The 10,854-nt window shown below is 43.6% G+C and overlaps 1 protein-coding gene across 2 annotated transcripts in view; it reads right to left on the reverse strand.

The window, feature by feature from the left end:
- The window catches only part of HSD17B4 (hydroxysteroid (17-beta) dehydrogenase 4), a 66,694-nt gene extending 60,276 nt beyond the window's left edge, over positions 1-6,418 (reverse strand). Inside the window, exons 1-2 of one of the 2 annotated variants that reach the window (XM_005857090.2) lie at positions 6,212-6,411; positions 4,554-4,607 (exon numbers count right to left, since the gene is read on the reverse strand). In XM_005857090.2, the coding sequence (XP_005857152.1) occupies positions 4,554-4,607; positions 6,212-6,269 (112 nt within the window). In that variant the 5' untranslated portion in view covers positions 6,270-6,411. Of the gene's footprint in view, positions 1-4,553; positions 4,608-6,211 lie in introns of both variants that reach the window. The other variant, XM_014541633.1, reaches the window with a different exon arrangement.
- Positions 6,419-10,854: the final 4,436 nt, after the last annotated feature.

Below are 10,854 nucleotides of genomic sequence, written 5' to 3' on the forward strand. Positions count from 1 at the left end.
CAAACGGGCCGGATCCGGCCCGCGGGCCGTAGTTTGCCCACGGCTGTTCTAGACATTTCTGTTTGAGGACATTTTCCCACTTTTTAAAGTTAATTTTGAGAGAGAGAGGAAGGGAGAAGGATAAAGAGAAACATCGATGTAAGAGAGAAACACTGATGTGAGAGAAAAGCATCAATCGGCTGCCTCCCGCATGCACCCTGATCAGGGACAAAGTCCCCAACCTGGCCAAGTGCCCTGACTGGGAATCGAACCAGCAACCTTTTGGTGCACAGGACAACACTCCAACCAACTGAGCGACACCAGCCAGGGTGATTTTTCCCCATTTTGATAAAGTTTCCTATAGTGAACAATAGCATTAAGAATAATTTCATAGGTCCTGGTTGTGTAGCTCAGTTGGTTAGAGCATCGTCCAAATACACCAAGGTTGAGGGTTCAATTCCTGGTCAGGCCACATACAAGAATGCATAAATGAATGCATAAATAAGTGGAATAATAAATTGATGTTTTTATCCTCTCACTCTCCATCCCTTCTTCCCTCCCTCCCTCCCTCTCACTCTAAAATTAACAAAATGTTTTTTAATTTTTTAATTAAAAAAAGTATAATTTAGTTGATTTTAAATATATTTTTATTGATTTAAGAGAAAGGGAAAGGGAGAGAGAGAAACATCAATAATGAGAATCATTGATTGGCGGCCTCCTGCAAGCCCCCCACTGGGGATCAAGCCTGCAACCCAGGCATGTGCCCTTGACTGGAATCTTCTTGTGTCATAAAAATTTAACTTATTCACTCAATTGGCATCTATGTTCTAATCAATTACTAAGCAAAGCACTTTCCTTACACTTGAAGAGAATGCACCAGGGCCTAAGGCAGGCCCTTTTCTCTAAGCAACTGTAAAAGAAACATGTTGCTTACGCAAGCAAGACCTCAGGCTCACTTTGACATATCTGGTTCATGAGCACAGCGCCTGCATCGGTTCCTTTCTTTTCCCTTTACAAAGGGCTTTCATTTTTTGTGTCATTTAATCTCCACCATAATCCTGGAAGTTAGGTACGGTGGCTACTAATATTCAGAGGTCACGTAGTTTGGTAGCGGAGCCAGGATTTGAAGCCTGACCTAACATCACAGGCAATTCCCTTTTACCACTACAATTCACCTTCCAGCTATCACCATCACACAGCAGTTAAAAACACGGGCACTGATCAGAACACATGAACTTCAGACCCACCTTTACCAATTATGTAACTGCAGCAGAGAAAAGAAAGCATGTCAATCTTACTTTTAAAAACTGAACTTCAATCACTCAAAGGTGTTACTTCTCCAGTTCAAGAACAGAAAACATTCTGCCTTTCTTACTATCAAAGAAAAGGTCCTTCTTACTGAACACTTCAATCACTGCATGCATGCCCTCACGATAAAACTCAGTATCAGGAAACTGGGTACAGCTCACCTACTGAGGAAACCTCAAAACTGTTCCATTTCCAATATTTTCTTCAGGTTCGTGCAAACGTTTTCTGAAAGATACAATTTCTACAAAACCAGATGACCCTTGTTACAATATAAAGCAAAGGCTTAGCAGTCTTATACCCAGATTTAAATCTCCCATAATTTTACGTGACGGAATATAAAATGTAGCAATCCTATTAACATGAAGTTAGAGAGTATCTTAAGTGATGCCCGGGACTTTGGGCGTGGCCAGTGATTTTCTTTGGCCAATGAAATGTGAGTGGAAGCGGCCTGCCTCTGAACAGAAGCTCTCAGAGCCACCAAGTGGATCTACTGTTGTTTTTCCTCTGTCCCAAGAGCCATGTCCCAGATGGAAGCTGCTCCTTTGGCTGGGATCCTGAAATTAGGAAGACACACAGAGCAGAGACACAGCTGACCAGAAGATGAAAGGTCACATAAGCATGAAATAATCCTGTTATTGTAAACCATTTAAATGTGCTTGTTAATCCAGCATAAGCCAGCAAAAGTTGATTTAAAGCAGTGGTTCTCAACCTTCTGGCCCTTTAAATACAGTTCCTCATGTTGTGACCCAACCATAAAATTATTTTCGTTGCTACTTCATAATTGTAATGTTGCTACTGTTATGAATTGTAATGTAAATATCTGATACGCAGGATGGTCTTAGGCGACCCCTGTGAAAGGGTCGTTCGACCGCCAAAGGGGTCGCGACCCACAGGTTGAGAACCGCTGATTTAAAGGATAAACAAGCTACTCTCTTTCTTAAGGTTTTGCTTCTTACTGGCCTCCGAGCTAGTCACAGATTTTTCTGAAAACAAGATTCTCTGATGTCATAACATCCTAGGTTTGTTTATTCCTCTTTAAAATATTTTGCTTACTCAGGTTTAAAAAAAATGCTGAGCAGAAGAAAAACTTTACAGGAGAAATGTTAGCACATGTGATGCAATCTAGAAGCAGGGTATCTGTTTTTAAAAAACTAAAGTAGAGGGCGGTGTTGATCAGGAAAGAAAGAGCACAACCCATTTATGCCTAGAAAGTTCACAGGTAAGTCACAGACTTAGAAGTGGAAGAAATCAACAACCAAAAGTTTCACACAGATTGACTTCTCCCCTAAACCAAACTAAATCTGGCGCTCTCAGCCAAGATTGGCAAATATTTTTCCAAGACACACATTTTCTACCTTCTTAGACTTTCACCAGCACCTGCTGCAATACCATCTCTAAGGCAATGACAAAATAAATAGACACGCTGTCCCTGTTTGCCTTTTAGAACTTAAAAGCTCCTAATCAAAATTTAACAAAGGTTGCAAATATAGGAAAGCTGATCCCCACAAAAACACACTGCTGTAAACTTTTCATAAAACAAGTTTATAACCTAAAAAATTTATCTCAGTCACAACAAAAAAGAAAACAGAAATTTATTCAACCAATCTCAAAGACACACCAGGCCCTGCCCCCACCCCCCCCAAAAAAGCCTATGTCAAACAATAAAAGAACCAATGAAAAAGTAGCTTCTTTGCCCAAAGCAACATTCTAGGTCCTTTAGAAGATACAGAAGATAAAACGAGGTCCTTGCACTTACAGAATTGAGTGGAACAGATGAAAATAAAAAGTTATACGGTAAAAATATTTTTTTAAAAACTGCAATATAGCCCTGACCAGTTTGGCTCAGTGGATAGAGCGTCGGCCTGCGGACTGAAGGGTCCCAGGTTCGATTCCAGTCAGGGGCATGTACCTTGGTTGCGGGCACATCCCCAGTGGGGGGTGTGCAGGAGGCAGCTGATCGATGTTTCTAACTCTCTATCCCTCTCCCTTCCTCTCTGTAAAAAATCAATAAAATGTATTTTTAAAAAACTGCAATATAAAAGAAGAGAAAAAACAGTAACAACATTTTCTAACTCTCTATCCCTCTCCCTTCCTCTCTGTAAAAAATCAATAAAATGTATTTTTAAAAAACTGCAATATAAAAGAAGAGAAAAAACAGTAACAACATGTGACATTATGCCATGACATGAAATATACTTAGGAAAACCTGGCAAAGAGGACCTAAACTGTACACCCACTAGCCAAATACAGTGTCAAAATGTGTCCTTGCCACAAGAAGCAGATCGGATTAACAGACATGGGCTATGACCTTAAACAAGAAACACCCGAAGTCTCTGTGTCCTTTCCATAAACATTGGTTACACATCCCCAGTGAGGGAACATAATATATTTAATGCCCTGCTTAGGTTTTCTTTGTTTAGAAAATCTGGTTGCTTGCTTACTCTTTTGTTATGTCTCTATAAACAAATGAGGGGAAATTTATCTCTATGTAAGATATAAGAAAACTGGGATTGGGAAGCCAACAATTTTATCCCAGAAAAAGATACTAATAAATATTGGGCCATAACATTTGCCCTACCCACCTACCCTGCACTGAGCACTTAGTTATTCCCCACAAAGACTTGGATATAGACAATTCTGCCCCTGTGTTCACACCACAACCAAGTACATCAGGCCAGTCCACACCACTTATATTACAAAAACCTCCCACCTTTTGAGACTCTTCAATGCAGCACCTTCCAACTTACCCCTCATAATAAATCTCAAGCTAACCACCCCTTCAATAAAAAATTGTTAAAAACTGTTGTAAAAAGCTTCCATGTGAAAAACTTTGATTAAAGATATGTTTAAAAAGAACAACATACTTTGGATTCCCTAAGTCTAAACTTCTAGTTCTCCAAATGCATTTATTTCTTACTCTTAGCAATGTATTTACACTTAAGAGATTTCTCTTGCATGAGCCTTCTATTTCAAAAAATGATAGCCCACAATACACCAAATGCAATAAATTCCTTTTATACCATGAATGGCATCCCATCCTTATCAATTCTGTTAAGTTGCAAATTCTGTGAAAGTAGTTTACTTTAAAATGTAAGTTATAAAGTCAGCCTCAAGGGGAGGGGGGGATTTTTGCTGGCAGAAGAAAAGATTAGTAATGAAATTTGACCTTGACACATTAGTGATATAAAGACAAGCGTGGCTGGCTTGTGAACTGTCGTACTTTAGCTGCCAGCTACTGATTAAAAAGAAAAAAAATGTCAACTCACCAACAACTGATGCACCTCTTTCGGCAAAAGCCAGAGCATAGGCTCGGCCCAGTCCTAATGAAAAACAAAATAATCAAAAAGTTGAGCAAATGTTAGGGTAAGTTTTAGTCCACTCAACTCAATCCCTATTTTAAAGTAACCATGAGCAATTAATTATATTATGTCTTCATTAGTACTCTCAACCTGTATTTCACCCTCTTCTACTTGCAGAGGTTAAAAAGCTTAAAACTGTATTTTCTACCTTTTCTACCTATCATTTCCTACCATTCTACCTGGCTGCTAGGATGCTAGATGGGAACTGGATTCCACCATTAAACGCATTTGCATGAAATCTGGAAAGTGGAAATGAGGCAGACGCCACCTTACTGTGACTTCTAGCTGTTGCTGTTGGTTAAGGAGCAGATTTCTTGAAACTTCCTAGGTATTTCGAACCCGTGGACGTAGTGGCAACTTCTTACCCTAGCTCCCTAAATCTGGATGGTAGCTTCCATGTTCTACATCCCTGGTATCGGATGAGGCTGCAGCAGTTTAATGGCAGCCTCACAGGTTGTGGCTCCTAATGGGCCTGCTCTGTATTGTTCCACCAGTCATTCCAAGAGGAACTGCCTAAAACACAAATGGCTACGTTAAATCCTTTCCTGCTTCAAATATCTGGCGATTCTTAAATACTGCACTGGACTTTAATGACACAATCACCAATCACATATTTAATTCTAAATTAAATAGTAATTAAATGTTTAATTCCAGCTCAAAGATATAAGGTATAAATGTACACATCCAAAAATGAATACAGGTTTTACAGGCATAGAATATCTCGGGAAAAATATATAAGAGGATGCCAATTAGTGCTCGCATCCAGGGCTGGACAGAGCGGGACTGCTCAAGATTTCATCACGCTACTCAGAATAGTGCACAATGTTAAACTCCTGAAGTTTATTTCTAGAATTTTCCCATTTAACAAATTTTTGGGTCAACGGTAACTGAAGTCACAGGTTAACTGGGGACTAGTGCAGAGTGCTTGGCTTGATAAGTATGCAAACTTAACGAGGACTCTTAGATGCCTCTTTAAAGAAGGCCCTCTCCGGAATGGAAATCAGAGAGCCTAAAGCCATGGGACAGAGGAAAGGAACCGCTAAGTGAGGGACTTTTCGGAGGCAAGGAACTGACAGCTCCACTCCCGGGGCGGGGGCGCCCCCAGCCGCTTTCCCGCAACTTTAAAGACCTGAGTGAGGCCCGAGAGTCTCAAGGCAGGAAGAGCCGCCCCTGATGCGCAGAGAGGAGCTCAGTTAGGACTTTCACCTCGTTCTGCAGCCCGCAGCCCAGCCCCGCCTCCCTCCTCGCGCAACTCTGGGGCCACGGGTGGCTGCACAGGGCGGGACGGGGACGGGGCTGCAGCTGACCGTGTGGGTAGGAGTTCGTGGCCCCCCACGCACGGCCGCCAGCCCCACCTCTCTCTCCCTCCACAACAGACTCGGTGTCCCGACAACAGCAGTTGTACGTCCTCTCCCCCCATCCGACCGCGTCCAGCCCCTCGCTCCCCACGCCGCTCCTTCCCCGACCCCACCCCGCCGCCCGCAGCCCCATACTGAGCCCGGACGGCAGCTGCTCCCAAGCCGCGACCCCAGGGAGTGCGTGCCCTCCAGCCTTCGCGTGCTTACCTCCCCCGGCGCCGGTGACCAGAACCACCCGCCCGTCGAATCTCAGCGGCGAGGCCATGAGTCCAACCTGCAAGACACACACAGACACAAGCAGAACCTCCGGAGCTCAGACTGCGGGACAGGGAGGAGACGGGCAAAGAGGAGGCGGGTGCGAGTGACCTGCCAGTTTCTGGGAAGGAGACGGACGCCGTAGTTTTCCAAGTGCGCCTGCGCGGAGACCCTAGGCCCTCTGGGAAATGTAGTCCAGCGTGCCTCCAGCTGGGAGGTAGCGGGGAGAGCCCGCCCAAGAGGCTTAGGTTGAAAGCCCATTTCTGCTGCACGAATTAGTAATAGGAGCTGCTGGAACTTGTGTGGTAAAATAGCTGACTTGGCACCTTGAGTTTATTCATTCACCCGTTGTTTTGTCATACACTCAACAAACGTTTTCTGGATTTAGGAGCTAGCTTAGAGACACAGCCCCTATCCTTAAGTAGCTTTCAAAACAGCCTCTAAGAAGGAATGGCACCCTTACCAATGAGTAAAGATGCCTCAGAATGTAATCTCTGGACCTCCTGCATGAAGTTCATCTGGGAACTGTCAAAAATGCATAGTCGTGGACCCCCACGCTGATTCCCCAAAACAGAATCGCGGGACCAAAAAAAATGTTAACAAGTGCCCCTAAATGATTTTTGGTTTTGTATGTTGATAACAGTCCTATGATGTAATTCAGTCAACATTTATTAAGCACAAGTTTACAGATGAACAGTAAGGTCATCTGGAGTTACCCAAAGTCAAATATAAACCTTTAATAACAGTGTAAGACCTGTGGCAAATATGTACAAGTTAGCTAAATGGTGCCAAAATAAACGGACCCTATCCCTGTTGGGGAGAAAGGGAGAAACTTTCCAAAGGAGATGACGCACGAAGTACTTTCAGAAGTGAACTATGCAAAAAAAAGAAAAAAGAACATTACAGGCAATGAAATACTAGCTAGATAGGGGGCGGGGGCAAGAAGGGAGAGGGTAGGCCGCAGAAGTAAGCAGTCTGTCAGATCACATTTAGATGTTTTAATTTAGTGCTGAGAATGACTTTAAGCAGCATTACTCCAGAGAACACATTTATATCATGGAAACATCGCTCTGCGCTATTACTGAGGAGTGATTGGAGGTTGACAAGGAGAATGATAGAAGAAACCTACTCGGAAAAATTATGGAGGTCAGAAGTAAAGTCAGAGGAAATGTTGAAGAGGAAAAATGTTAAGATATTTTTGGAAATGGAGTGAAGGCTTTGTGATTAATTGGATGTGGATGTGAGGGAGGGACAACTGAAACAACCCCCATATTTCTGGCTTGAGAATCTAGGTTATGGTGGCAGTCATCAGAAAAGGAATAGTGGGAGAAGAGCAGCCTTTAGAGGGAACATGCCTGCAACTTGGGACACACTGCATTTGGGAAGTGAAGGGAAGCTATAGCTGCAGATGCTTCGCAGACAACTGTGGTTTTTAGAGCTCAGAGATTTTGTTGTTATTGTTTTAATATAATTTTATTGATTTCAGAAAGGAAGGGAGAGGGAGAGAGAGAAATATCAATGATGAGAGAGAACCACGGATTGGTGCCTGCATGCCCCCTGACTGGGAATCAGACCATGACCTCCTTGTTCATAGGTCGATGCTCAACCCCTGAGCCACACCAGCAGGGCTTTGAGAGTTTGATTTCAGTGTTCAGGCACAGCAAGAGAAGTCTCTCTGTAACTCAAGACTAACTCTCCAAAGAGCAGTCCTTTGGCTGAAAGCTGGCCCTAAAACAGCAACTTGCTTTCCTAACCATTTGAGCACGTCTGCCTTATGACATTTGACCCCTGAATTCCAGTGTGCATGGAAACCCCAGGAGACTAACTCTGGGGGCACTGGGCCCAAAGATAAGAAAGCCCTTGTGATATGAAAGAGGTGACTCCTAAAGCTTTGGGCCAAGACCTCACCTTGTCCCAGTGCCTCCTCCAACCAATGGGATGGGTTGCCTGGAGACGGAGCCCTCCTCTCAGTCCCATGCTGGCACTAGCTCTGCTGCCCGCCACACAGGCTGCTCTGTGAAAAGGCGAGTCTACCCTTGGTTCAGACCGATGACGACCTTCTTTGCATACTGGCCACGAGGAAGGCCCGGAGGTCTAGTCCAAGGGCATTATGAATCCAGGCTTGAATCAAGATGCAAAAGTGAGCCTTGGGCACGCCCATGTGGGAATCCTAGGTTCAAGGGTAAGCCTGTGTGACAGCTTGGTAGACTTTGGCCTCCACACCCCTAATTCCTGCAGAGAAAGCTGAAGTAGCCAGGCAATGCAGCAGAGCCAAATTTCCACAAAGTAGATCCCTGGAGATGCCCTAGTGAACTGTGCACTAGGCCCTTTCTCCAAGCCCCACCTGGTGCAAGTGCCCAGATATCCTTGTCGGGTATCTGTTTTGATTTTGTGTTGTAATGTTTCCTCTTTAACCCAATAACCCTGTTCTTATGTTTTAAAAAAGTAATTAGAAAACAAAAGGGGAAAAAAAGCAGTGTGTATCCATATTTTCAGGATCAACCTAGTTGTAACCTACAGTGAGGTGTCCCCACCACAGACCTACAACGGGAGTGAGAATTAAGGCTTCATCAGCCATTGCTGGGAGCCAATACTCCACTTCCCAGGCTCACATAGGGCACTGGCTAGTCCCAGATCAACGCCAACAAGCATAGATAAATGCAAGTGCCTAACAAGTGCCTGGTAAGTGCCCAAATAAATATGCCTTGAGTATGAATGAGAGGCAGTACAGATTTAGGAATGACAGTCATAAAAGTACAGTGAGGAATGTAATTTAAAACACTACAGAAAGTGTTCCTATACAGTAGAAGTATAGATTATTTTTTTCTAAAGGTCTCATCTTGCTCTCAAGTTCTCGTTCTTGTGGGAGGGGAGGCAGAAAAGGAAACTTAAACTTGTCAGTTAAAAATAACTCAGCCTGTTTGGGGTAAGTGCTATCTTTCAGAATTTCTCCCTCCTCCCTCTCCTAGCCTATAGGTCACCTTAACATAGATGAAGGGTTTGGCAAAGGTAGATGTGGTCCTTAAAGCCATGCTGGTCTCTGCTTCTCCCCCCACCTACTGATAAAGTATGTGGCAGATAAAATGTGTTGTTTATTTCTCAGCATCATAGAGGGGTCTCAGTGGTCCTCAACCCACCTGCACTGGGCCCCAATTCAAATCTATCTAGCCTCTGAATCACATTTACATCAGTGTGTGGGTTTAGTTATCCCAAGAACCTGTTTGCATTATATCTTACCCTGTAAACTATTTTAGCATTTTCTATGTAAGTGTAAACATATTTCAAAATAAAAATTTATTCAAATAAAATTTTTTAAAAATTATGCCAGCCAGGAGCCAAGGGAGACAGGCAGAGGACCTTCAGCTTGCTCATCACATAGACTAACAACAAGGCTACTGCCATTCTGCTATGGTCACCCTATGATGATTCAAGGTCACTTGCTTGGCAGTGTCTTCTCAGAGTCAAAATCTATCTGGGTGCTTCTGTCCTTTTCACTGACCCATCTCTTCAAGCCCAGACCAAGAAGAGGACAAGGGGTGTTGGGGCCCTAAAGAATACAGGCCAACCATTGCCCCTATTATCTACCCTCCTAACCCTTTCTATTGCCTTCCCAGTAAGAATTCTGTTTAATCTTTCCTGCTGGTTAGAACTCCTCCTAAGTTTGTCTTCTCTGCTTTGACCTTATGGATGTTTCTTTTCTAAGGGGTCATGCTTCTAAGAGAGAAACCACGCTTTATGGCTTAACCCTGATGCTGGGAAAACATGAAGGGATATTACAGTGAAACAATATTCTTCTCTTCTTTGCTTCTCAGTCTCTGAACCCAAGGAACACAGTACCTCCATCTTAACCTCAGAGGCTGAAATGCTAGGTACCTTCCTAGCCTCCCTTGCATCTAGGCGTAGCACACAACCTAAGTTCTACCAATCAGATGCTTCTCCCAAGGCATTGAATTGGGGTGGAATGACAAACTATGCCAAATCCACTCTGGTGGTAAATGGAAGCAACAATGGCGTCAGCTGTAGTGGGAGTGGGCAACATTCAATGGCAGCAGTGTCAGAGGCATGAATCGCAGTGTCCAGGGTCCAGCTGCAAGGATAATGGTATCCTCATCAGACTACCTGGGGCATGATGGGCATGGTTCCTGACCCCAGCAGCTCTGAACCTCATTTCCTGAAAATTCTGTCAGCTGTCACTGAGCTGCAGCTGACCTGAGATTGCAGCTGCACGGGCTGATTTAGGACTTGTAAACCACAGAAGCCAAGTTAAATTTTTTTAAAAACAAACAAACAAACAAACAAAAACACATAGATTCCTTTGGGAACCAACACAGATCTTCCAGGACCTCATACAGCATGTCAGGATCAGGTCTTGGATAGAGACAGGCATTTCTTTCCAGGGGTCACAAAAGCTCTCTAGGGGACCCTGTACTGCAAAGGCAGCTGTACTTTGCATGAACTTCAGACCCATTATTAGCACCTCTAGACTGGAGCACTTTAGTCTTGGCTTTTTCTCAAGCTCAGCTTAGTAGGTAGAAATCTAGTTAATTTTTTACTAAACTTTTTCTCCTTTATCTTGTTTCTTAGCATTGAATAGA

The sequence above is a fragment of the Myotis brandtii genome, unplaced genomic scaffold, assembly GCF_000412655.1.
Source record: "Myotis brandtii unplaced genomic scaffold, ASM41265v1 scaffold1071, whole genome shotgun sequence".
NCBI lineage: Eukaryota > Metazoa > Chordata > Mammalia > Chiroptera > Vespertilionidae > Myotis > Myotis brandtii.